Here is a 27298-nt window from a genome sequence, read left to right as displayed (position 1 = left end):
AACTGCAATCCTCTGGTTTCAGCCTTCCAAATGCTGGGATTATAAGCATGCACCACCACCCTGGCTGATTCTCTGTATTTTTTTTTTTTTTTGTACTTTTTTGCAATATTGGGGATGGAACTCAGTGGCATTTTACCTCCAAGCCTTGCCCCCAGCCCTATTTTTTATTCTTTATTCTTAATTTTTCTATTATTTATTTATTTATTTATTTATTTATTTATTTATATTGCGGGTCTGGGGATGGAACCCAGAGGCATTCAACCTCCAAGCTACACCCCTGCCCTATTTTTTATTTTTATTTTGAAACTAGGTCTCACTGAGTTGCAGAGGGCCTTACTAAGTAACTGAAGCTGTCCGTGAACTGTGATACTCCTGTCTCAACCTCCCAAATGCTGAGATTACAAGCATGTGCCACAACGCCTGGCTTGACTCCCTGTATTTTTGAGGATCATGGCAAGACCCTGGTGTGTGTGTGTGTGTGTGTGTGTGTGTTTTGTGGTACTGGGAATTGAACAGATGGAACCCTTCAAACTACACCCAGCCCTATTTTGTATTTTGAGACAGGGTCTCACTAGATTGATGTGCGTCTCACTACTTGCTGAGCCTGTCCTTGAACCTGCCATCCTCCTGTCTCGGCCTCCAAATTCTGGTAATATAGTTGTGCACCACCACACCTGCCTGAGACCCTGTTTTAAAATAAAAAATAAAGCCAAGGGTGGTGGTACATAATTTTAATCCCAATATTTGGGAACCTAAGACGGGGATTATGGTTCTCTGACAGCTTCAGCTACTCAGTGAGGCCCTCTGCAACTCAGTGAGACCCTGTTTCAAGTGAAGTATAAAAAAATAGGGCTGGGCCGGGCGTGGTGGGCACGCTTATAATCCCAGCACTCAGGAGGCTGAGACCAGAGGACCGCAGTTTGCGGACAGTCTCAGCTACTCAGTGAGGCCTCTGCAACTCAGTGAGACTCTGTTTCAAGTGAAGTATAAAAAAATAGGGCTGGGGGTGTAGCTCGGAGATAGAATGCCCCTGGGTTCAGTCCCTAGTACCACAAAAAATAAAGTATAGCGGAACATTTGTTTAACATATTTGGGTGTTTGGGGCCCCATTTATACTTCGTGGGAATGAACCAGTCATAGTGGCACATGCCAGTGCTTGGGAGGCTGAGACAAGAGGATCGCAGGTTCAAAGTCAGCCTCAGTGACTTAGCAAGGCTCTCAGAAACCTAGTGAGAAGCCTGGAATAGTCACACACACTTATAATCCCAGCATTTGGGAGACTGACACAGGAGGATCGCGGTTTGAGGACAGCCTCCCTTACTTAGGCCCTTTGTAACTCAGTGAGACCTTGTTTCTTCAAAATAAAGAATAAAACAAAATAGGGTGTTGGCCTGGGGGTGTTGCCTGGAGGTAGAATGCCCCTGGGTTCCATCCCCAGTACAGAAAGAAAGGAAGAAAGAAAGAAACCAACCTAGTGAGACCCTGTTTTCAAATAAAAATAAAATTGAGCTCGAGGTGTAGCTTGAAGGTAGAATGCCTCTAGAATCAATCTCCAGTAACAACAAAACAAAACAAAACAAAAAACAGTCCTGGGGACGGTTTAATAGGTTCAATACAACCCAAAAGAAAAAACAACCATGAAACTCCACCTAGCTCTACATCTTGATAGGCATAGCAAGCAGAAACAGGCCGCTTTGACATGAGCCTGGTGCTCTGGAGTCTGTAGGAGACTCAGAGTCCAGATGTGTGGGTGACGGGGCACAGCCCACCCGAGGCTGGTCCCACTGGCAGCCTTCCTTGACTGAGGGGCTGTTTCCCTGTCTTTCCAGAGGCAGTCGAATGCTTCCCAGGCACTCTGCGACATCGTCAGGCTGGGTCGAGACCAGGGCAGTCAGCTGCAAGAAGCTCTGGGGCCGGATCCACTCCTTGCAGCGCTGGAGTCGTGAGTGCCGGGGACCGCGGTGCGACGGGCCTTGCTCTGGGGCGCAGGAGTGTCTTGGAGCCTCTCTACGCACCAGATGTCACTGCTCCCCCTGATTCAGTCTGATGAGCACCCAGGTTCAGAGCCCAGGGAGGGGTGTCCAGGGGAGAGCTGGGCAGGAGCACTGCGAGCCCTGGGCCGTTGTGACACACGCTACTTGTCTGTGCGCTTGTATCCCATGCAGGGCAGGGAGCACGCTGTTTTTGTCTCCTCTGAGCGAAGTCAGAGGCTGCTCCTGGCTCAGGGTGCTGTGGGAACCTCCTGGGAGGATGGCGCTCACATCGTGTCTGTACTTGTTCTGATGTACGGTGGGTGACCTTCGCATGTGCCCGACAGGCAGGACTGTGTGGAGCAGCTCCTGAAGAACATGTTTGATGGAGACCAGACGGAGAGCTGCCTGGTCAGCGGGACGCAGGTGCTGCTGGCCCTGCTGGAGCCAAGGCGGACAGGGTGAGCCTCTCCCTGTAGAGTGGTGGGTGCTCAGAGTGGCCAGACTGACTTGTGTTGACTCCTTGCTTATGATACAGCGATAACGTGGACAGACCCCTGTTTGGAAAGGTTAGCCTTATGCTTTGGGCTGGGCTGTGACCACTGCTGCCAGCGCGCAGTGCATCGACAAGTGTGTAGAATAGGTGTAGTTTTCCCCAAAATGTGTGGCACACTACAGCTCGTGTGTGCTGTGTGCAGTGTGTGTACCTCCCCCAGGGCCTTCAGCTCTGACATGAAGCTATTGCTAACGTGTATCTCCCATGCCAGGACAGGGAGACTCTTTGTCGTGTCTCCAAAGCTCCTTGGACACATGCTGATCTAGCTGCTGAGTGTCGAGTCAGGTGCTCTGTTTCAGGGATTCTCCTCTACCTCTTTCCCATTTATCAGATATTACTTGAATACCTACCGCAATAGCTGGGCGTGGTGGCGCACGCTTGTAACCCCCGCGCTTGGGAGGCTGAGACAGGAGGATCACACAGGTTCGAAGCCAGCCTCGGCTACTGAGTGAGGCTCTCAGCAACTTAGTGAGACCCTGTTTCCAAATAAAATATAAAATAGGTCTGGGAGTAGCCTGGAGGTAGAAAGTCTCTGGGTTTCACCCCCAGTACCACAAAAAAAAAAAAAAAAAAAAAAAAAAATTGCCTGCCAGATTGCTAGCATAGGATCCCTGGGAGGTGAAGGTAACTGAGGCAGCCTCTCCTTGGCTTGCAGTCTGACCCAGGCAGTCAGCTGTGGTCAGTAGGAGTGATGCGGTAGGGGACATACTAGACAGGCGCCGGGTGTCTGGGTCCCTGAGAAGCAGTTCACACGGGCCAGTGGGTGGAGCCTCACTGGTCAGGGAGGTTAGCCCTAAGAGGCCCCACATACTAAAGACATCCTGACAGCAAGGGGTCCTTGGGTGGGCTTGCTTAAAGGCACTTCTGTCATGTGGCCCCAGGGGAGGTCGCCATGCTGGTTGTCCTCAGAGGCTTGCTGAGGCAGAGGCAAGGAAACAGCACTTCCTAGCCACGATGGGAGGCAGAGGAAACAAGTTTGGGTGGGAGGTTGAGTTTGTTTGGGTATATATATGCTTGAAACCCTTCTAGAATCCCAGGTAGAAACTTCAGGAAGTTTTCAAAATTTGCTTGGAGAACCGGGCGTGGTGGTACATGCTTGTAATCCTAGCATTTGGAAGGCTGAGACAGGAGTATAAGAGTTCACAGAAAGCCTCGGCTACTTAGTGCGGCTCTTTGCAAATCAGTGAGACCCTGTTTCAAAATAAAGAATAAAAAATAGGGCTGTGGTTCGGAAGTAGAAAGCCCCTGGGTTTCATCCCCAGTACCACCAAAAAAAAAAACAAAAACTTGCTTGGAGCGCATGATGCCAGGCTGGCTGTTGGGTCCCAGCAAGCCTATGGCTGTGAGCTGTGAGCTTCAGATGAGAGAGCCTGGATCCTCCTGTCTCAGCCTCCCAAGTACTGGGATCACAGGTGTGTGCCACCACGCCAGGCTCACGTACTTTTGTTACTGGAAAGGGTGTTTAAATCTGTGTCTCAGAGAAACTGGCTTGAACAGGCAAAGACAGTGTGGCCATTCTGAGGACTGGAGACAGCGTGGGTTTATTATTTTGTTTTGCTTTTATTTTAAAAAAATTTTTTTAAACTGGGAATTGAACTCAGAGGCAGTCTACCTTCAAGTTATACTCCCAGCGCCCCCCCCCTTTTTTTTTGCTACCGAGGATGGAACCCAAGGGCAGTCTACCTCCAAGCTATATCCCATATTTTTTAGTCTTTTTAGTTTTTGAAACAGGGTCTCTCTGAGTTGCAGAGGGCCTTACTAAGTAGCTGAGGCTGTCCATGAACCACGATCCTCCCGTCTCAGCCTCCCGAATGCTGGGATTACAAGCGTGTGCCACCATGCCTGGCTCTGAATGTTCTTAACATAGGAGAGGCAAGCCAGGCATGGTGGCACACGCTTGTAATCCCAGCATTCGGGAGGCTGAGACAGGAGGATTGCACAGGTTTGAAGCCATCCTCAGCTACTTAGTGAGGGCTTTTGCAACTCAGAGAAACCCTGTTTCAAAATAAAGAATAAAAAAAATAGGGCTAGAGGTATCGCTCAGAGGTAAATTGGCCCTGGGTTTCATCTCCAGTACTGCATAAATAAATAACACATACATACTTACATACATACATACATACATACATACATACATACATCAGTGTTACCTGGGTGGACATGGTGGTGTACGCCTGTAATCCTGGTACTTGGGAGGCTGAAAAATGAGGCCAGCTTCAGTAATTGAGCAAGACCTTGTTTCAAAATAAGAACAATTATTTTATCTTATTTTTGCAGGGGCCTCACTAAGTAGCTGAGGCTGGCTGTGAACCTGCCATCCTCCTGTCTCAGCCTCACAACTACTAGGGATGCAAGTGTGTGCCACCACATCTGGCCTTCAAAATAATTTTGTGTGTGGGGGGGGCTGGAGCTCAGAACATTTGGGAGGCTGAGACCAGAGGATCGTGGTTCGCAGACAGCCTCAGCTACTTAGTGAGGCCCTCTGTAACTTAGTGAGACCCAATTTCAAAAAATAAAGAATAGCTGGGCGTGGTGGCATACGCTTGTAATCCCCACGCTTGGGAGGCTGAGACAGGAGGATCGCACAGGTTCGAAGCCGGCCTCACTGGCTTAAGACACACTGTTTCCAAATAAAAATATAAAATAGGTCTGGGAGTGTAACCTGGAAGTAGAAGGGTTTCCAGGAATCCCAGTACCACCAAAATTAAATAAATAAATAAATAAATAAATAAATAAATAAATAAATAAAAAGCCAGGCATGGTGGCACCCGTTGTAATCCCAGTACTTGGGAGGCTGAGACAGTAGGATCACAAGTTCAGCCTCAGCAACTTAGTGAGGCTCTCAGCAATCTAGTGTGATTCTGTTTCCAAATAAGAAATAAAATTGGAGCCAGGCATCACGGCACACACTTGTAATCCCAGCACTTGGGAGGCTGAGACAGGAGGATCACACAGGTTCGAAGCCAGTCTCAGCTACTTAGTGAGGCTCTCAGTAACTTAGTGAGACCCTGTTTCCAAATAAAATATAAAATAGGTCTGGGAGTATAGCCTAGAGGTAGGAAGGCACTGGGTTCCACCCTCCAGTACCACAAAAAGAACAAAAATAGGGCAAGGGCTGTAGCTCAGAGGTTGAATGCCCCTGGGTTCCATCCCCAGACCTGCAAAAAAAAAAAAAAGGAGGGGCGGCCTCAGCAGGGCCAGGGAGCACAGGGCAGCGAGTCCGTGCCGGTGCCAGCCTGCACTCTTGGCTCTCACCAGAGAACCTTTCCAGAGAGCCCTGGGGGCCTTTGTCATATCATCGTTACTAAGTCTTGTTCGGAAGTCTTGAGTAGTGCCACTTTTGAGATTCTGTGTGTGTGTCTATGTGTGTTACTAGGTTTGGTTGATGAGAGTCAACTACTTAGGCCCTTTGCAACTCAGTGAGACCCTGTTTCAAATCAAGAAAAAATAGAGCTGGGTGGGTAGCTTGAAGGTAGAATGCCCCTGGGTTCAATCCACAGTACCTTAAAAAAAAAAAAGAGCTATTTTGGGAAGAGGAAGACGAGCTAGACTCTGGCAGTGGGCGAGGTGAGCGGGCACAGTGTCTTCTGAGGCTCCATCTGCTGTCCTCACCCACAGGACAGAGGGCTTGGTAGACTCCTTTTCTCAGGGACTGGAAAGGCCACACACTGTCAGCAGCAGCGTCCTGGACGGAATTGAGCCCCGGCTGAAGGACTTCCACCATCTCCTGCTCAGCCCGCCAAAGGTACCTGTCTGCGAGCGCTGTGGGGTCTCTGGAGACACTGCAGGACCGGGCCGTGTGCAGGGCGGGGACTCCACCCCTGGGTCTCCCACAACGCACACAACAGTGACGTGCATATGCCGCGTCCTTCCTCGGGCCCCTAGAGGGCCCTGGGCGGAGGCCAAAACAAGTGCTTGCTGTATGCCCGGGCCCCTCTGTGAATATCCACTGGCCTCCCTAGGCGGCAGAGCCTGAGGCACTGTAGCTCAGCCTCGGGCTGCGGGGGCTCACTCAGGCTGTGGGCAGTGTTTGGGTCATGCAGAGTAGGGCTGGGGCCACCGGAAGCTGGGGTTCCCCCATCCCTCCTGCCTCGTGTTCAGCCTCTCTCCTGCCCTGATCTACCCCGTGACTCCCGTCTCACCTGTCGGCTTCCTGGCCGCCTCCTTTGCTAGCAGGGATGCTTCTTGGAGGCGGGGTTCTGCTGTTGGTTCCTTCTGAGCACGCTGCAGGTGGGGAATCAGGAGGCTCAGTCCTGCTCCTGGCACGCACTGCGGGTGGTCTTCTCTAAGTGCTCATGAGCCTCTGTTGAGCCCCAGAGAGGCTGAGGGTGTGTGTGTGTGTGTGTGTGTGTGTGTGTGTGTGTGTGTGTGTTAGTGGTGATTGAACCAGGGACATTCTACCTCTGAGCTACACCTTTAGCCCTATTTTTGTTTTTATTCTTTATTTTGAACAGGGTCTCACTAAGTTGCGGAGGGCCTCACTAAGTAGTTGAACCTCTGTGACTTAGTAAAACCTTGTTTTAAAATAAAGATAAAAAATAGGGTTGGGGGTATACCTCAGAGGCAGAATGCCCCTGGGTTCAGTCCCCAGTACTACAATAAAATCAAATGAAATAAGCAAACTGCCCAAGTCAGAGATGGTGGCAGTGACATGCTTGTAACCCCAGCACCACAAAACAAAACCAGGCCCCAACTCGGTGGCACCTCTGTTTGCAGAAGGAAGCCATCCTGACCACCATCGGGGTGCTGGAGGAGCCCCTGGGGAGTGCCCGCTTGCATGGCGCGCGTCTTGTGGCGGCACTGCTGCACACAAACACACCCAGCATCAACCAGGAGCTCTGCCGGCTCAGCACCATGGACCTGCTGCTGGTGAGTGGTGCCACGGCAGCCGGAAGTGTGCACCGGGCATGCAGATGGGCTGGGGGCAGCGGAATGGGGCTCAGCGGGACAGGCAGCTGGAATGAGCACCCGACAGAAGCTCGCTAAGGAGACGTGCCAGCCTGCGTCCTGGGGCTGGAGCGCACTGAGCACCAGGGACCGCCCTCACAGCAGAGGCAGACATCCAGGCCTGCAGCTCCTCCTCAGGTTCTGACTTCACCTTAGGGGACTGCAGGCAGCTCTTAGGTAGCAGTGTCCTGAATGAGAAGCTCCTCCTCTGCCTCAGAGAGCCCCCTTGCAGCTCCTGTCACAGCGGTGGCAGTGCCCTGCACATGGCACAGGCTGCCCTGGCTGCAGCCCCGGGGTGTGAGGAGGCGGCAGCGGCCAGGGACAGCTGCTCTGAGGAAGAGCCTTAAGCGGCCACTGTAGGCCAGCACAGCCGCCTCCCTCCTGCCTGGCCTGTGGCCTCTGCTCTGAGGAAGCTCCCTGCAAGTTTAGTCCCAGAGGAGGACTTCTCCGTGGGAACCAGGCCTGGAATGCTGTCCACCTCGGAAATTATCCCTGGAAGTTGTTGATCACAGCTGTGGCCGAGATCCCAGTCTGAATCAGGGAGCTTTGCACAAGACTCGCTTTCCTCTTCCTCTCTCTCTCTCTTTTTTTTTTTTTGTACTGTGGATGGAACCTTTCTACCTCCCAGACCTATTTTATATTTTATTTGGAAACAGGGTCTCTTAAGCCAGAGAGGCTGCTTTGAACCTGCGTGATCCTCCTGTCCCTGCCTCCCAAGCGCGAGGATTACAAGTATGCGCCACCACGCCCGGCTTGTGTCTTATGTTTTTATTGTGATAAAGTTCTATTACATAAAATTTGCCATTTTAACAATTTTTTATGTGTGTGATACTGAGGACTGAACATTGAACCCAGGGAAATTCTTTCTCTGAGCATGTCCTCAGCCTTTTTTTTTTTTTTTTTTTTGGTGGTACTGGGGTTCCTGGAAGCCCTTCTACCTCCAGGCTACACTCCCAGACTTATTTTTTTACATTTTTATTTGGAAACAGGGTCTCCTAAGCCAGCACGCGCGGCTGGCCACCACGCCCGGCTTTCCTCAGCCTTTTTAAAAATTTTATTTTAAAGCTGGAAATGGTGGCGCATGCATGTAATCCTGGCATTTGGGAGGCTGAGACTGGAAGATCGCGGTTTGTGGCTAGCCTCAGCTACTTAGTGAGGTACTTTGCAACTCAGTGAGACCCTGTTTCAAAATAAAGAATAAAAAATAGGGCTGGGGGTGTAGTTTGAAGGTAGAATACCCCTAGGTTCCATCGCCAGTACTGCAAAAAAATAAAAATTTGTTTTTAAGGCCAGGTATGGTGGCGCACGCTTGTAATCCAGTACTTGGGAAGCTGAGACAGAAAGATCGCAAGTGCATGGCCAGCCTCAGCTTCTTAGGCCCTATTTTAAAATAAAGAATAGGAAATATGGCTGGGAGCTAGGCATGGTGGCACACACTTGTAAACCCAGCATTCGGGAGGTAGAGACCTGAGGATCTATATTCGCTGACAGCCTCAGTTACTTAGCCCCTTTGCAACTCAGTGAGACCCTGTTTTATTATTTTTATTTTTTATTTTGTTTTATTGTGGTACTGGGGGTGGAACCCAGAGGCTTTCTACCTCTGGGCTATACTCCCAGACCTATTTTTGGAAACAGGGCCTCACTAAGTTGCTGAGAGCCTCACTAAGTAGCTGAGGCTGGCTTCGAACCTGCGCGATCCTCCTGTCTCAGCCTCCCAAGTGCGGGGATTACAAGCGTGTGCCACCACACCCGGCTCAGTGAGACCCTGTTTTAAAAATAAAGAAATAAAGAGCTGGGCGTGGTGGGCACGCTTGTAATCCCAGTGCTTGGGAGGCTGAGACAGGAGGATCGCGCAGGTTCGAAGCCAACCTCAGCTACTGAGTGAGGCTCTCAGCAACTCAGTGAGACCGGAGGTAGAAAAAAGCCCCTAGGTTCCACCCCCAGTACCACAAAAAAAAAAAACCAAACAAACAAAAAACTAAAAGAAATAAGGCCGGGCGTGGTGGCGCACGGTTGTAATCCCTGCACTTGGGAGGCAGAGACAGGAGAATCGCTCAGGTTCGAAGCCAGTCATGCCGGTTTAAGAGACCCTGTTTCCAAATAAAAATATAAAAATGGTCTGGGAGTGTAGCCCGGAGGTAGAAGGGCTCCCAGGAACCCCAGTACCATTAAAAAAAATTTTAAAAAAAGAGAGAGCCAGAAAACCTGGTTATGCTGCTCAAGCAGGATGTATCACCAAGTGAGAGGAGTGGGCTGGGGTGCTCAGGAGAGATGCTGCCACCCGGCTCTGCAGGGCTCATTCCCAAGTCCTGTTGCCTTACGTCACGAGGACCAGGGCTGGCAGCTAGAGCTGGCCAGCAGTGTCTCAACAGGTATGTCTATCAGTGACTGGGCGAGTGACGCGTGTTTCTCAGTCCCCCTTAAGTCCCAGTTTCTGTAACCCTTTAGGCCCCTGTGTCTCCATTTATTTTATTTTGTTGCTAGGCCAACAGCCTGCCTGATGCAACAGAACATGAATTATCTGCCGTGACCAGTTCCACCATGCCTACACTTCTAGCCCTATTTTTAAAATTATATTTTATTTAAAATTACTATATTAAGCTGGGTGTGGTGACGTATGCTTGTAATCCTGCATTTGGGAGGCTGAGACAGGAGGATTGTGGTTTGTGGACAGCCTCAGCTACTTAGGCCCTTTGCATCTCCGTTAGACCCTGTTTCAAAATAAAGAATAAAAATAGGGCTGGAGGAATAGATCAGAGGTAGAATGCCCCTGGGTTCCATCCCCAGTACCACAAAATAAAATAAAATAAAATTACTTTATTAAGCCAGGCATGATGGCACACTTGTAATCACAGCATTTGGGAGGCTGAGACAGGATTGTGGTTCGCGGCCAGCCTTAACTACCTAGTGAGGCCCTTTGCAACTCAGTGAGACCCTGTTTAAAATAAAGAATAAAAAATAGGGCTGGGGATGCAATTCGTATGTAGAATGACCCTGGGTTCCATCCCCAGTACCACAAAATAAATAAATAAATAAGTAAATAAAAATTACTTTATTTCTTGAAACAGGGTCTCACTGAATTGCAGAGGGCCTAAGTATCTGAGGCTGTCTGCGAATCACGATCCTCCTGTCTCAGCCTCCCAGTGCTGGGATTACAAGCGTGCACCACCATGCTTGACTTGGTTGGCCCTATTGTAATATGTAAGAATTTTGTTATTTATTTATTTTTGTTGTGCTGGGGATGGAACCCAGGGACTTTTCTACCTCCAGGCTATGCTCCCAGACCTATTTTTAAAAATACTTTATTTGGAAACGGTTTCACTAAGTTGCTGAGAGCTGAAGCTGGCTTCGAACCTGTGCAATCCTCCTGTCTCTGCCTCCCAAGTGCGGGGATTACAAGTGTGCGCCACTACGCCCGGCTATAATTTATTTAATCAAATATAATTTGATTAAATTAAAAATAATATTTTGTGTGTGTGGTACTGGGGATGGAACCTCTGAGCTACACCCCAGCCCTGTTTTTTTATACTTCATTTTGAAACAGGGTCTCACTGAGTTTCAAAGGTCCTCACTAAGTAGTAGCTGAGGCTGTCCACGAACATGATCCTTCTGTCTCAGCCTCCCAAATGCTGGGATTACAAGCGTGCGCCAACACTTCCGGCTGAAATACTTTTTCTTTATGAAATGAGATGGTCATTTTTTTTCCTTTTTGCTCTGGAATCTATGTTACATTGGTCCTCATACATTGACACAACCTTGTATTCCAGGAATATATCCCACTTTATTACTATTATTATTATTATTATTATTATTAATTATTCTTGTTATTTTGCATACTGGGAATGGAACTCAGGGGCATTCTATCTCAGCCACACCCCCAGCCCTATATAATTTTTTAAATTTTGAAACGGTGTCACTAAGTTGCAGAGGGCCTCATTCATTTGCTGAGGTTGGCTGCGAACCTGTAGTCTTCTTGTCTCAGCCTCCCAAGTACTGGGATTACAAGCATGTGCCACCATGCCTGGCTTGTAATTCTTTTTTCTGTAGTGCTGAATTCAGCTTGCTGGTGTTTGCATCCACGTTCGTAAGGAATGGTGTCGTTTTCATTTTTATAGCGTCCTTGTCTGGCTTTGTTATTAGGGTAATGCTGGCCTCCTGGGATAAATTAGGAAGTGCCCTTTGCTCTTTGGTGACTGGGAAGGTATTGGTGTTGTGCCTTCTTTAAGTGCCTGGTAGATTACACAGCGAAGCCCTCTGCCTGGCTTTACTCTGAGGACAGGTGTGTCTGAGTGCACGTTGCAGGTAACGGGAAACACTCTGCCACCTCTAAGGTGACTCAGGGTGAGCAGAGGAGCTCAAGCTGAGATCTGAGACCTTCTTGTGGGGAAGAAGTACATCAAGCAGGTGGGCTGCCAGCATTTCTCTAGCTGCCATATCCCTGCTTGAAGGGATTTGGGGCCCACACTCTGCTGGAGTGGACTCTACGGGGGTCCCATCTCTACCCAGCATACGCCTCTTCTCCATGCTGGCAGCAGGGAGACTTGAGGTACCATGATGGGCAAGGAGGTGCTTAGGGTCCTGTGGTTCAGCTCGTGCCTTTCTTCCCTCCCTGCCCTGGTCTGGAAGAGGCCTCTCTCAGGTGCCCCTGTCCCCCGACAGTCCCGAGAGGGCCAGAACTCTCTCAGGCTTTGATGCTGCTGCTTGGGTTCAGGCCCCGTGGGTGTGCTGGACAGTCCCATGTCTCTCTTGGGTGCTTACGGCTCATCTTGGGCAGGTCCCTGTGGAATTAAGGGTATAGCACATTTTCAGCAACTCCCAGGTCAAAGACAAAATTGTCAAGTAAAATTTCAAATAGAACTGAAGAATAATACAAACACTACTTGGCAAAAGTGTAGAGTGTAAGCCGGACATGGTGGCACACTCGGGAGGCTGAGACAGGAGGATCGCGGTTTGCGGACAGCCTCAGCTGCTTAGTGAGGCCTTCTGCAACTCAGTGAGACCTTGTTTTAAAATAAAGAATATAAGCCTGGCATGGTGCCACACGCTTGTAATCCCAGCATTCGGGAGGCTGAGACCGGAGGATCGCAGTTCGCGGACAGCCTCAGCTACTTAGGCCCTCCACAGCTTAGTGAGACCCTGTTTCAAAATAAAGAATAAAAAACTTGGGCAGGGGGTGTAGCTCGGAGGTCAAATGCCTCTGGGTTCCAGCCCCAGACCCGCAAAAAAATAAATAAATAAAATAAAGAATATAGCCGGGTGTGGTGGCGCACGCTTGTAATCCCCGCACTTGGGAGGCGGAAACAGGAGGATCGCACAGGTTCGAAGCCAGCTGCGCTGGCTTAAGAGACCCTGTTTCCAAATAAAAAGTATAAAATAGGTCTGGGAGTGTAGCCTGGAGGTAGAAGGGTTTCCAGGAACCCCAGTACCACCAAATAAAAGAGGGGGGGGAGGGAGAGAGAGAGAGAGAGAAAGAAGAAAGAGTAAAAATAATTGGGCTAGGGGTATAGTTCGGAGGTATAATGCCTCTTAGTACTGCAAAAATAAAGTATAAAGTGGGTGTTTTTTATGGTACTGGGGATTGAACCCAGAAACATTCTACCTCTCAGCTATACCCCAGCTTTTGTGTGTGTGTGTGTGTGTGTGTGTGTGTGTGTGTGAGAGAGGGGGTAGTAGGACATTTTGCCTCTGAACTACACCCCAGCCCTATTTTATTAATTTTTTATTGGTGCATCCACACACCCACACATCACCTGCTTAGCCCTTCCCCAGTGCCCACTCCATTCCCTCCTCCTGGTTTTTTGTTTTTGTTTTTGGTACTATTGGTTGAACCCAGAATAAGCCTACAGAAAGTGAAAAGAAAGAGGCCTATAATTTCATCTACTTGGGAAGCTAAGGCAAAAGGATTGCAAGTTTGAGGCCAACCGTAGCAACTTATAGTAAGACCCTGTCTCAAAAAATAAAAAGGGTCAGGGGTAAGCTGGGCATGATGGTGCACACCTGTAATCACAGCGCTTGGGGGCTGAGACAGGAGGAGTGCAGGTTTGCAGTCAGTTACTTAGTGTGGCCTTCCATGACTAGTGAAACCCTGTTTCAAAATAAAGAATAAAAAATAAGGCTGGGGGTTTAGTTCAGAGGTAGAATGCTATGTTCTTGGTTCAGTCCTCAGTACCAACAAATTGAGGCCTTGGGAGTAGCTCTGTTAGAGTACCCCTGAGTTTAATTCTGGGGGGCAGAGTGGAAAGAAGACATTTATTTGTGGGAGACACACACACAGTCACAGGCAAGATGCAGAGGCTTGGCAGCTCCTCACGTTACCGAGAGAGACGTCGATCTTGGGGACACATGGGGCCAGATGCCTGGAAGTGAGCAGAGGAGGGGGTCGTCCCTCCGCCCCTGTGGTTCAGCTGTAAAGAGAGGACCTGTCTAAGAACTCTCTTCTGCCCTCTGTTTACTCAGGACTTGTTTTTTAAGTACACGTGGAATAACTTTTTGCACCTCCAAGTGGAACTATGCATAGCCGCTATTCTCACCCATGCTGCCCGGGAGGAGAGGGCAGAAGCCAGTGGGTCCGGAAGCAGGGCAGAGCCTCCGCAGCAGGGGACTGGGAACGGAAACAAGAGCCTGGAGCCCCCGCCGCCCGCCGCCAGCCCCCCTGAGAGCACGATGGTGACCCACGTAAGTGCACCGGTGTCTCGCCGCCCAGCCGCGGGGTCTGGGGCGGCAGTGTCCTCCCGGCCTGGCCATGAGGGAACATCTGCGTTTGCCAGGATCGCACTCGCACGCGCTTCTCGGAGACTGAACGGTGGGCCTCAGGCCACCCTCGCACTCCCGGTCGCCCACGGTCGGCACCAGGGGCAACTGGAGAGCTCTGGGCCCTGGGCCTGGGCGTCGCCCTGCCTCATTCCTTCCCTGACTCTCAGCTGAGTCTGGCGCCTGCTCTGCTCTCAGCATCCAGCATCGCCCCTGCGTGAGCAGCCATGGTCAGTGCTTGTCAGGGAAGGAGGGAGGAGCCACGTGTACCCTGAGCATGAAGAGGCGCCCTGAGCTCAGACCCGCTGTGACCACCTGCACAGGACGGCGGGGCTGTAGGAGGCCTGGACCGTGCTGTGCAGCCAGTAGGGCTTCTTGGGAAAGGCCTTATGGATGGTGGGGTTTGAACAGCTCCAGGTGGCCTCATTCCCACTTGCCTTGATGGCCTACTGGGTAAACAGCCAGGAGCAGCGGTTTACACGGTGTTGGGTCAGTGCAGGCTAGACAGCGAGGATGAGGGTGTGCGTGGGGTGTGATAAACATCCCAGGTACAGGAAACAGTCTGTCAGGGCCTGGAGCTGAGAGAGCGCTACGTGGGCCAGCCCATCCTTCTGGAGACTGAAGTAGTGGGATAGTGGCCAGAGGAGGCGCTGCGGGGCCAGGGGGCCACCGGAGGGGCCAGCTGGCCAGCCGGAGCCGAGGAGAGCCTTGGACAGCTCCTGCTGGGGTCACAGCAGTTGGGCTGTGAGGGTATCACAGCCACAGGGTCCTCGGTGCTGATGGACTGGCTTACTCCTGCAGTGTCTGGGGAAGGGGGCGTATGCAGCCCTGAAGGCCCCAGCTCACACTGCCTGCCCGTCCCCAGCTGTTCCAGAAGTGCTGCCTGGTGCAGAGGATCCTGGAGGCCTGGGACGCCAACGACCACACACAGTGAGTCCCGGGGGCTGCCTGCCACACCAGGTGTCAGCAACAACGTGTAGGACTTGGCATGGCAGGGGGTGTGCAGGTATATGACGGGTCCCATGCCTTTTGCTGCCCAGGAAGGGATCTTGCTCCTGGGCAAGCAGCTGTTAAGGGCAGCTCGGGAAGGAGGAGGCAGGGAGGCGGTGGAGGCCTGGACAGTGGCCTGGTGAGCCGCCTCTTCCTTCCAGAAGCCCACACAGGGCCTGGCACACTCTGTGGGCACTTGCACCCATTTGCATTGGTGCGTTTCTGTCTTCATGTCTCCCTCCAGCCCGGGAAGCATGTCCTGCGTGCTGTCCAGAGCCCAGGCCGCCCATCCTTGGCTGTCCTGCGAGGCAGGGTGGGGAGGGATCCGAGCACAGTAGTGGGGCTGCTGCCCCACATCTGGGCAGCCAGCTGGAGCAGCCTTGCTCTATGGGACTTGGCAGCACCCTGGCCTTTCTGCCTCTGTCTTCTCACCATACAGCGAACATTTCTTGGTGGGGAGGTCGGCTGAACGTGCTGTGCATGGCAGGTGCTCTGTAGGCACCAGTACCCTGGAGGCAAGGCTGCCAAGGTTAGCCCAGAGAGCCCAGAGGAGGCCAGGGCCGGAGGCCACCCTAACTGTCCCTGTCACTTTCAGGGCAGCAGGTGGCATGAGGCGTGGGAACATGGGCCACCTCACGCGGATCGCCAATGCGGTCGTGCAGAACCTGGAGCGGGGCCCCGTGCAGACCCACATCAGCGAGACCATCCGAGGTGAGCCTGCCCATCAGGGTGCACCGTGCAGCTTCCTCGCCTGCCACCTCAGCTTCCCACCGCAGCAGCCTTATCGAGCGGGCCCAGGGACCCACTCTGAGGAAGATGTCTGCCAAGACTCAGCCCCTGCTGGTGCTCAGAAGCCACAAGCCACCCAGCACCCTGCCTGAGGAGCAGTCCTCACCTACACTCTGGCTTCCTCGGGGGTTCCCATGCTGGCCCCAAGCAGAGCCGCTGAGTGCACGGCGCTCCAGGGCACGCCTGCCAGTCCCTTCTGAGGGTCTGGCTGCATGGCCGGAGCCACAGCTCCATGCTGTGGGCCTAAACTGAGTGGGGAGACTGAAGAGAACGTGGGGAGGATGGAAGAGTCCCCACAGCCCGAGGGGGCCAGAGGCCCTTGATGCTAGGCTGGTGGACGCGCAGTGGCCTTGCAGGTGCATGGATAGGTAATGACCCTGGTTGCTGGAGTCTGGCCTGCCTGAGGCCTGGCTCTCAAGGTGAGGAGGTGGTCTTGCTGTGCAAAGGGCACATGAGGGTCTCACCCACATAGCTCTGGCATTAGTGCAGCAGGTTAATAAGCCAGTTATGCATAGAATGTGTGGCTAAGGAAGTACATGCTGTGCCCTGCCAGACTAGCCTCCAGCCCCCTTTGCAGTCCCTCGTGAGGTGAGACAGGCAGTGCTCCCTGCCCCGGACCTGGGGGGGGGTCTTTTACGTCCTATTGAATAGCCTCTGCTGAGGTGGAGCCCGCTGGTCCATTGTAGCATGGCGCAGGTGTGGGCCCATGTGGGCAGCAGGGGAAGTCCTATGCTACTAGAGGAGCACAGCAGATGGGGTGGATGCCATTCAGGCTCCCCAGGGTGGGGTGTGGGGGTGAGGGAAACAGGCAGCTCAGCCGGGCGCGGGGGCGCAGCTTGTAATCCCAGCATTCGGGAGGCTGAGACTAGAGGATCACGGGTTCGTGGACAGCCTCAGCTACTTAGGCCCTCTGCAACTTGGTGAGACCCTGTTTCCAATTAAAGAATAAAAAATAGGGCAGAGGTCGAATGCCCCTGGTTTCCATCCTCAAACCGCAAACAAAACAAACAAAAAAAACCAGGATGCTGTCCTGGCCCTCCCTCACTGCAGGCCTGCAGGCAGGCTGAGCTGGTCCTGGAGGGTGGGCAGGAGGGCAGTTGCCTTCCATCACATCCGCAGTGGGATCTCGAGCTCCTTGGGATGTGCATGTGTCAACAAAAGATGCCCACTGAGACCCATTGCCCGTCACGGTTGTCCTCCCCAGGCCCACAGGGCACACCCCCGCCGGGCTGCCTCGGTCCATCAGTGAGCTCCGCTTTGCTCAGGGACTGATCTGCCAGTGCTCCCGGGTGCCCAGTGCTGTCCACACAGCCCTGAGGGCTCACCAGCCAGCTCTTCCGTTGCAGGGCTCCCTGCAGATTGCCGTGGGCGCTGGGAGAGCTTTGTGGAGGAGACGCTGATGGAGACGAACCGCAGGAACACCGTGGACCTGGTGAGGACACTGGGCTGCTCCTGCAGCCACTCAGCACTCACACAGCCCCTGGTCCCATGGCACAAGCCGCACGGGGCGGGCAGGACAGTGCCGGGACTGGGTCGCATGCATGCACCTGCTGTGCGTCCAGCCTCTGGCCTGCTGTGTGTCCCACTGGCCCCTTCTGTGTCAGGAAACCAGGGCTGGCTTCCTGAGGGCCTCTGCAGAGCGGTGCTGACCCCTCATTCCTCCCTTCCTATCGGGAGCTGAAGCTCGCTGGGAAGGGCTCCTCATGCCTGGACCTGTGAGGTACCCTGCACAGGCAGGTCAGGCTGCACCTGCTCGGCCTCGCTGGCCTCCCTGCAGTACAGCCTCCTCGGCCAGGCGGGGCGGGGTCCGGGGCCCTGGCCGGCTCACGTGCCTACCCCATCTGGCCTGTTTTAGGTGAGCGCTCACCACCTTCACTCCTCGAGTGAGGACGAGGACATTGAGGGTGCTTTCCCTAACGAGCTGTCCCTTCAGCAGGTGAGGGCACGGCCGGCACTCTGCACCCCGCCAGGCCCTTCTTGGACCTGCGCCCTCAGTGCACTGAGTGCCCACTGCATCTCACAGTGAAGGGGAGCATGTGGGAGGAGGTGGGCCTGGTGGGGAGACCCCCAAGTCATGTCACGTCGCTCAGGCACTCAAGAAAGGAAGGCGGGCCTGGCGGCCCTGAGCACAAGCCTGAGTGTGCGGCTCCAGCCTGGCCACTTTTGCCAGCGGCTCCGAGCACCAGGGTGCCCAGGTTTTCGAGGCGCACCTCTGGGCGAGGCTCTCCCTCACAGCGTCCGCTCCGCCCAGGCGTTCTCCGAGTACCAGATCCAGCAGATGACAGCCAACTTCGTGGATCAGTTCGGCTTCAATGATGAGGAGTTTGCAGACCAGGACGACAACATCAAGTGAGTCTGGGCGTCTCCTGCCTCGGGCTCCGGTATCCTGAGGGCACAGTGGAGGCGGCGCTGAGGCACCTCGTTCTTGCAGTGCCCCATTCGACAGGATGGCAGAGATCAACTTCAACATCGACGCCGACGAGGACAGCGTGAGTGGTCAGGGCTGCTGGGCACCATGGGCATGGGCGTCTTATACTTGTCCAGACAGCTCAGGCCATGCCCTCAGCCTGTTCTTTGCGTCGGAGGTGGATGGGGCCACAGGGGGTCGGAGCCAGCGGGGGTCAGGACTAGAAAGGGCTCCTCTGTGGAGCCTTGTCCCATCCCATCTCCAGCCAGGTGGGGCCCTGGGCTGTGCGCTCCACCTGCCAGTGCCATGGGAAGCCGAGAAGCCCTGAGCTCTGCAGAGGCCCATTTTCTTACAGCCCAGCGCAGCGCTGTTTGAAGCCTGCTGCAGTGACCGAATCCAGCCCTTTGATGACGACGAGGAGGAGGACATCTGGGAGGGCGAAGAGACACACTGCGCGGCCCGGGTGGTGGCCAGAGCCAGGTGCGGGCGCCCCGCCCCCAAACCATGCACTGGACACCGGCTCAGCAGCTTCCCCCGGAGGCTGAGGGGAGCACCCTGTCCTCATGCTCGACGCCTGGGCACACTGGCCCTCCAGTTCAGTGTCTGTCCTGGGCCACCAGACATCTGTGTTCTCATTTCCCCCAGGTTTGGAGCTCCCCATCCCTCGGAAAACGTCGCAAAGAATGGCCTGGAGCGTGGAGGCCAGGACAGAAAGGCGGGCTCGGAGGCAGACATGAAGGCACCTGGGGCAGGCACCTCCCCAGACCCTGTGCAGAGTGAAGGTCCCTCCTCAGAGCGTGACTCAGAAGGTGGCCGTGGGGCCAGCAGGGAGCCAGGGGAGTGGGGCGGCATGTGGTGCCTCGGCCTGTGCATCGCTGGGGCTGCCTTTGAGATGCTGTGTCCCATCTGCACAGGCCCCTCTGCCCAGCACATGGTGGTGTACACACACACACAGAGTACAGGGTGGTGTACACACACACACACACACACACACACACACACACACTCACGCACACGCAGTACTCAGCTGCACTGCGCGGCTGGCATCCACCTAGCCGAGCTCCCCCTCAGGTGTGCTCAGCAGCACGGCCCACCCACACACGCCCCCTCTCAGGAGACTCCTCTCAGCCAAAGCCAACGAGAACTAGACAGCAGCAGAGGGCACCAGAGCAGGGAGTGGCCCGGCCAGCCCCCGCCTGCCAGTGCCCTGCGCTATGACAGGCGGTGGCAGCCCCAGCGGCCCCCCCTGGCCCGGCTGGAGGCTCATGCAAGCAGGCACCCTAGTATCCCGCTGGCATCGTGCACGTTAGGATGAGCCTCACCTTGCTCCTGTCCTGGGGCCACACGGCCCTCTGGTGGGTGCTCCTCCTGGGGGCTGTGAGCACCCTGGAGAGTTGTGCTGCCCGCCGGGCCTCCTGAGAGAGCCCTTTGTCTTGTGCATATGGCACCACACCAGGCCTGCCCGTGACTGACTGCTGTGTGTCTCCTGCAGGCGCCGCGTGGACGGCGGTGTTTGACGAGCCAGTGAACCCTCTGAGCCCAGCTCCAGGAGCCGTGAAGGACGTGGGCTCCAGCGTGTGGGCAGCCAGCAGCTCAGCTCCGGAGGAGAAAGGCTGGGCCAAGTTCACAGACTTCCAGCCTTTCTGCTGGTAACAGACACATCAGCCTGCGGGGTCTTGCCGGGAGCTGCCCGTTGAGGTCGGGATGTCGCCGACCCTGATAGCTCAGCACGCCTCACCCTCACTTGCAGCTCCGAGGCCGGGCCCAGGTGCAGCTCGCCCGTGGACATGGACCGCAGCCACGTGGAGGGCGGCCAGAGCCCAGGCCCAGGGACAGCCTGTGAGTAGGAGTGGTGCGGCTGAGCCAGGTGGCTGAGCCAAGCTCCCTGTTCCCAGCCTGAGGCAGCGGGTCCCACCCTGGGTGGGAGGGAGTGACCAAGGTCCCGGGTGTGCCTGTGTTTGGGGTTCATACCCACTTGCAGGATTAGGGCTGTTGTGCAAAGGGGGTCACAGGAGGGGTACCGGAGGAGCCACAAGTCCACTGGCCTGCCTCCAGGGCCAGGTCTGCCAGTCTGCACAACTGGGATATGTACCCTGCATCCCGGCAGCAACTTTGGGGGCCAGGGTGAAAAGTGTGGATGGGCCATTGGCAGGAAGCCAGCCAGGGGCTGACCAAAGCCGCTAGGCCCCTTTCCCCTTCTCCCTTGCCAGACATCCCTGCCTGAGACCTGGCTTGAGAGCTCCAGGTGGGCAGTAGCCACCACCTGATACATCCATCCATCCTGAGATGGTGCAGGTCACTCAGGGATGATTGGGGCCCTTCCTGGGCCTCCGCTTCCTTGCCGAGAATTACACGCCTGTCTTATGGGGCGGGGACACTCCATGTGGAGTACACGTAGCAGTTCCTGCAGTTCCCATGCACGTGGACAAATGGGACTTGGGGGTGTGTGCCGCTTACCGTGCACATGGCCGAGTCTGAGGCCACTGCGGCCATGCTCTGGGTCCTCCGCCTCCCCACGTGTCATAGGAATTCCTGTTTGCAGTTGGTCCTGCCTCCCCATGTGCCTGGAATGCCTGTGTTGCCCGGAAGGCCCCCCTGGTGGCCTCCGACAGCAGCTCCTCTGGGGGCTCCGACAGCGAGGACGACGAGCAGAAGGTGCCTGGCACTGTGGAGGCTGTCAGCAGAGGCCCTGGCCGGGAGGCCCCACTGCTACCTAGGATGGAGGAGGCTGCTGCTGGCAGGTGTGCAGGGGCCGGCAGGCAGCTGGGGCCCCGGTGCCGTGGTGTGGCTTTGAGGCTGAGGGCCAGGGGTCCAGGTTCTTGGTTGCCAGCTCTCAGCTCTGAGAGCAAAGGGCAGGGCCCCTTGCTGCTGCCCTGCTGACCCTTGCTGCTGTCATGTGACCCATAGGGCCAGCTCTGGGGAGAGAGAGGCCCAGCCTGTTCATTAAAGCGGAGGCTGGACGGGAAGGTGCAAGGCTTTCTGCTTGGCACAGCGCCTCTTTCTTGTGAGTGGTTAGGATGAGAAAACGGCCTGGGGATCCCAGGAGCTCCCCCCCCCCCAAAGAGAGCCCGTTGCAGAGAACAGCCAGGTGCTGCGCTGCCTGGGGTCAGGAATTTCTGTAGATGGTGTGTAGGGCCATCTTATGGGCCAGCTATGGTACCTTAAGTTAACTGCTGGCAAGTGTCATCTGTGGGCTCACCAGCGCCACCTCATGTGGCACCAGTACACTAGGGCACCAGTACACTAGGGCAGGGCCTAAATCAGGACTGCACTGGCCCACCAGAGCCCTGGCTGGGGTGCAGGACTCTTACACATGGACAAGCTGAGGCTTTCTGGGCACCCCAGATCCTCCCTAGGGGAGAGGGACAGGTGTGTCCTCCCTTGGCCCATGCATCTGCCCCCACAAGAAGGTCCCTGGGTCTGTCAACAGCTGGATCCCAGCCTCAGGGGAGAGGTGGGCCACAGGAGCATAAGAAACTCTGCTAGCTAGGGACAGAGACAGACCAGAGCTGTGCAAAGCCCCGAGACAGGAGCTCCTGGGGCTCAGTGTGCAGTGGAGAAGGACCTGGCCTGGACCCCACTAGGAGAGGACTCGGTGCCACTCATGAGGCCCTAGGTCTGAGGAGGGCTTCATGTCTGCCAGTGTAGGGAGGCTCGTCCTGTCCATACCTGCCCTGATTCTGGGGAGGGCCTAGCCTGCCTGCCAGCAGCACAGCCCTGCCTGCCTGCCCTGCCCTGCCCTCCAGGCAGAAGCCTCACCCAGTGCTGCTCACAGCTCATCCCTGGGATGCTAGACAGCACGTGGCCCATCTGGCTAGCCACCCTGCCCTCTGGGAGAGCCAGGGAAGGGGCCCAAGCTCACACCAGTGCCAGTGTGATGAAGCCAACTCAAGGAAGCCTGTGCTGAGGGGCTGCGCTCAGCATTCTACCACAGCTACAGCCTCAGCCCTGTTTTTATTTTGAAATAGGGGCTGTCCAAGAATAAGTTCCTTTGTGTGTGTATTTGTGGTACTGGGGATTGAGCTCATTCTACCTCTGAGTTGTACTCCAAACCCTATTAATTAAAAAAATTTTTTTCCCGGGCATGGTGGCGCACGCTTATAATCCCCGCACTTGGGAGGTGGAGACAGGAGGATCGTGCAGGTTCGAAGCCAGCCGCGCTGGCTTAAGAGACCCTGTTTCCAAATAAAAAAGTATAAAATAGGTCTGGGAGTGTAGCCCAGAGGTAGAAGGGCTTCCAGGAACCCCAGTACCACCAAAAAAAAAAAAAAAAAAAAAAAAAAATTTTTTTTTTTTGCAGTACCTGAGATGGAACCCCAGGGGCATTGTGCCTCCAAGCTACACTCCCAGCCTTATATTTTAGTCTTTTTTTTTTTTTTAGGTGGGTCAGGGGATGAAACCCAGGGGCATTTGACCTCCCAGCTACACCCCCTGTCCTATTTTTTCTTATTTATTTAATTTATTTATTTATGGTGATACTAGAGGTGGAACCCAGAGACTTTCTACCTCCGGGCTATGCTCCCAGATCTACTTTATATTTTATTTGGAAACAGGGTCTCACTAAGTTGCTGAGAGCCTCACCAAGTAGCTGAGGCTGGCTTCGAATTTGTGTGATCCTCCTGTCTCAGCCTCCCAAGCGCGAGGATTACAAGCGTGCGCCACCACGCCCGGCTTTCTTCTTTGAAACCTGGTCTCACTGAGTTGCAGAAGGCCTCACTAAGTAGCTGAGGCTGTCCGCAGTTCGCGAACCGCGATTCTCCATCTTAGCCTCCCAAATGCTGGGATTACAAGGGTGAGCCACCACGCCCAGCTCCTGCCCTATTTTTTATTCTTTATTTTGAAACAGGGGCTCACTAAGTTGCAGAGGGCCCAACTAAGTAGCTGAGGCTGGCCACGAACTGCGATCCTCCTGTCTCAGCCTCCCAAATGCTGGGCTTACAAGCGTGCGTCCACCACGGCTTTGTCTATTTTTTGAAACAGGGTCTCAGTGAGTTGCAAAGGGCCTCGCTAAGTAGCTGAGGCTGGCCGTGAACCGTGATCCTCCTGTCTCTGCCTCCGGAATGCTGAGATTACAAGTGTGCACCACCACACCCAGCCTTATTTTTATTTTGAATAGGGTCTTGCTAGGTTGTTAAAAGTCTCACTAGTTGCTGAGGCAGTCCTCAAACCTGTGATCTGTTTCAGTCTCCCAAGTACTGGGCTTATAATCATCCACCATACCCAGCTCTGAGTTCTTTCCTGGAAGTATAGAATTGCTAAAATATTTTGGGGGGGTAGTACTCAGGATTGAACTTGGGACTCCACAGAGCTATACCCCAGACCTTTTTATTATGATACAGGGTTTGCTAAGTTGCCCAGGCTCTTTGAATTCGTCACCTTCCTGCCTCAGCCTCCCATATTGCTGAAATTACAGGCATGGGCACTGTACCCAGCTGAAGACCACTGAATTCTCAAGACCTTCACGCTCTCCCTACATGCCTCCTAAGAAGTAAAAACGCTCGCCTCTAACTGGGCATGGTGGGCACGCTTGTAATCCCAGTACTCAGGAGGCTGAGACAGGAGGATCGCAGGTTCACAATCAACCTCAACTACTTCGTGATGTCCTCTGCAATTTAGACCGTTTCAAAATAAAGAACAAAAAATAGGTCAGGGGCTGTAACTCAGAGGCCGAATATCCCTGGGTTCCATCCCCAGACCCGCAAAAAAAAAAAAAAAAAAAAAAGCTCTGCTGTCAAAGGCAGGTGTCGTTCTGTGACGGGGCTTCTGCTACAAGTTGCTCGTTGCCATACACTGCAGTGCTCCCGGCAGCCTGCGGGGCTTACTTGCTCTCCCATGCAGGAAGGTGGCTAGGTACCTGCCAGGCCTCTGCACCAGGCCCTCCTCCCACTTCAGGTGGTTCCCTTGCCCCCAGGCACAGTGCAAGATTGGAGTTGAAATCAAGTAGCTGGGGCATTTTACAATTAGAGGGCCAAAGTGTACCTTTTTTGGGGGTAGGGGGTTTACTGGAGGTGGAACCCAGGGGCTTTCTACCTCCGGGCTATACTCCCAGACCTATTTTCTATTTTATTTGGAAACAGGGTCTCACTAAGTTGCTGAGAGCCTAAGTAGCTGAGGCTGGCCTCAAACCTGTGCAATCCTCCTGTTTCAGCCTCCCAAGCACTGGGATTACAAGCATGCGCCACCACGCCCGGCCCCCAAAGTGTGCTTTGAAGGAGTATGGAGGTCATGGTGGACAGGGAGCTTGTCCCACTATCTGGAACTCCCCAGGCAGGAGCAGGAGAGGGTGGCACTGTGTTTCCTGGCCACCTCCTAAGCAGGTGTGCCCTGCTGATGCCCTGCCCTGGGTGCGTTAAGTGGGGCTCATAACTGCAGCCCATGCCTGCCTACCACACAGGGCCGAGCGTGCTGAAGGCACAGTGCCAGCCCCTGCGTGTCCCGCACTCTCACAAGTGACCACCTCCCCAGCTATGGCCAGGCCCCTTGAGGCTCCTGTGGCTGCCACCGCACTGGACAAGACAAGTCCGCCCACTGCAGCCCCAGCCACAGTGGCCAGCCCGGGAACAGCAACAAAGGACAGGTGAGCCAGGGGCAGGGGCAGCAGTGGGGCTGGGCGACCGCAGGCCCAGTGCCTCTAGCTCTACACCCATTTCTGCAGGAAGACAGATGCCCCGCCAGAAGGAGCTGCCTTAAATGGTCCTGTGTGATGCTGCCGCCACTGGCCATGGCTCACCTGGCCAGGCTGCACCCTTAATCAAGAAGACTACCTGGTGATGCAATTTGTTTTAATTTAATTTTAAAATAAATGCTGCATTGGTAAAGCTGGCCTTGGAACCAGCTGGACGCCCCACCTTGTGTCTCCCCTACCTGACACTGAGTCACGTGGGCCCTGCTAGAGAAGAGGATGCACCTGGCTGTCCCCTAGGTCCAGGCCCCAGCACCGCAATAAGGGCCCAGCCATGCGCCCTCTGCTGACAGGAATCAGGTGGGAGCAAGACTGAGGTGGCACCAGGACCTGGTGGGCAGAGGGTGTGGACGCCGAGGCTGTTACCATCAGTGTGTAAAGCATGCAGGAAGAGTGGAGTTTTTTGCACTTTATCTCCAGCTATAGCACAGCATCTACCCTGGCTCATGGCAGAGGTTGAGGTATGGGTCGGGGAGATCTGACCCCCACAAATGCATGTGGGTCAGGGCCTGGTTTGCCCACATGGGGTCAGACCCAGTTATAGCTGCTGCCCATGGTGGCTCTGCTGGCACCAGGTATCGAACCAGGCTGTAACTTTTGACTGCCTTAAAAGACCCTCCAGGCCTGGGGGTGTCCCTGCAACCCAGCACCCTGGAGTGTACATGTGGGGTGCCTGGCAGAAAGGACCTCAGGCATGTACAAGTGGCCACAGCAGGGTGCTGGGGGCTTGGAAATGGCTGCCACATTGTCCTGGAAGGGTCTGAAAGGTTTTTATGTTGAGCCCTATTTTAATGTTCTGACAGGGCGCCCTAAACTCCCAGCCCCTAATAAAAGTCGCATCATTCTTACTGAGGACCTGTGTGGTGGTAAGCTACAGGCCTGGAGCCTGGCCAGAGAGAGGGGTGTCTCCAGCATTCTTTCTGTTGCCCGGGCCCAGCCTCCTGCAATGAGGGTGGGAAACAGGCCACCTGCTGCTCTGGGTTCTAGTGGACACTGAGTGCACCAAGAAACTGATGCTCTGCCGGAAGGAGCGCAGGTGACCGCCACAAGGCCTCCCCGCAGGGCATGGTGGGGAGCCAGCTACGAGGATGCACCTCCCTGCCTAGCTCATCCTCCCTGGCCTCTGGCTAGGGTCCTTGCGCTCGGGAGCCTGGTGCCACTCCTTCAGCCGCTCCCCCAGTCTGCCCTCAGCCCTGGCTCCAGCCTGTGAGCGCAGGAAGACAAGCCTTCCTCCGCTACCCGACCCGGGGGTTCTTGGGTACCCGGAAGCTTGGTCGGGGTCCATTTGGCCCCAGGAGAGACCTGGGTGCCCCTCATGACCCACCTGTGGCCAACCCGTGTCTATTGTCTATTCTTAGCCTCACCTCACCTCACCACACGGGGTCCCAGTCCCACCTAGCCGGCACCTGAGACCTTACTCTCGCCTGCTACTCTGACCTGAGAGCTGCAGCCACAAGCTGGTTCTCCCGTACCACCAGCCCCTCTGGCCGCCTCTGCAATACCCACACCCCGATGCCCAGCAGCCGAGCAGTGGAGCCGTCCTCAGGGAGCAGATGGGAAAGAAGTGTGCATCGCAAGCCCAGGAGCAGTCACCACAGTGCCGAGGCTGGGGGCCTGACTGCATCCAGGGTAGGAGGAGGGCTGGCCACCAGCAGCCACATTCCCAGCTGACCCACAGGCCCCTGCCCCTCCTGGGTGTGGCCTTTGTCCTCTGAACCCAGAAAGGCCTCCCTGGAGCAGGACGCAGGACCCTCTGGAGCGTCCTGATGCCCTAGGGCCAGTGGGGAAGGACAAGGCACCTTTCTCTCTGGCACCCAGCCCCAAGACCACCCCCTTGGCTGAGCAGTCAGGGGCCCAGTGAAGCTGCCTTCCCAGGGCAAAGCTGCTCCTTTAGCCACAGAAGCTGGGAGGAGAGGGCCTGGACACTAGGAAATGAAGGCGCCGACCCTCCACCTGTGGGGGGCCAGGGAAGGGCCAAGGGGGAGGTGGAGGACGCGCAGAGTGCTGACTGACGCTGGGGAGAGGGCAAGGTAGACACAAGCGAGTCGTTAGCTCTCTCTTTATATAGACTCTGGTTCTAGAAACAGTTCACCTGCGGCTGGCCGGCTGGGGCCAGCACGCCAACAGGGCTGGGCAGGGGTGGACTATTTACAGGCCCATCACAGGGCCGTACCATGGCCACGTCCCGGCATGGCACTCAGCCATGA

The 27298-nt window shown here is 54.7% G+C and overlaps 1 protein-coding gene across 1 annotated transcript in view; it reads left to right on the top strand.

The window, feature by feature from the left end:
• Positions 1-25113, top strand: part of PPP6R2 (protein phosphatase 6 regulatory subunit 2) — a gene marked incomplete at both ends in the record, with an annotated part of 44381 nt that extends 19268 nt beyond the window's left edge. Inside the window, 18 exons of the mRNA XM_080706121.1 lie at positions 1830-1942; positions 2318-2431; positions 6145-6271; positions 7243-7395; positions 13930-14148; positions 15089-15153; positions 15809-15924; positions 17349-17434; positions 17858-17938; positions 18254-18351; positions 18434-18491; positions 18765-18889; positions 19055-19218; positions 19902-20058; positions 20160-20248; positions 20952-21150; positions 24804-24986; positions 25065-25113. Coding sequence (XP_080562247.1) covers positions 1830-1942; positions 2318-2431; positions 6145-6271; positions 7243-7395; positions 13930-14148; positions 15089-15153; positions 15809-15924; positions 17349-17434; positions 17858-17938; positions 18254-18351; positions 18434-18491; positions 18765-18889; positions 19055-19218; positions 19902-20058; positions 20160-20248; positions 20952-21150; positions 24804-24986; positions 25065-25113 — 2196 coding nt within the window. The remainder of the gene's footprint in view (positions 1-1829; positions 1943-2317; positions 2432-6144; positions 6272-7242; positions 7396-13929; positions 14149-15088; positions 15154-15808; positions 15925-17348; positions 17435-17857; positions 17939-18253; positions 18352-18433; positions 18492-18764; positions 18890-19054; positions 19219-19901; positions 20059-20159; positions 20249-20951; positions 21151-24803; positions 24987-25064) is intronic.
• Between the last annotated feature and the right edge of the window lie 2185 nt (positions 25114-27298).

This window comes from Muscardinus avellanarius (assembly GCF_963383645.1).
Source record: "Muscardinus avellanarius genome assembly, chromosome: 11".
NCBI lineage: Eukaryota > Metazoa > Chordata > Mammalia > Rodentia > Gliridae > Muscardinus > Muscardinus avellanarius.
Note: the sequence above shows the minus strand (reverse complement) of the source record. Positions and strands in the feature narration are given on the sequence as shown.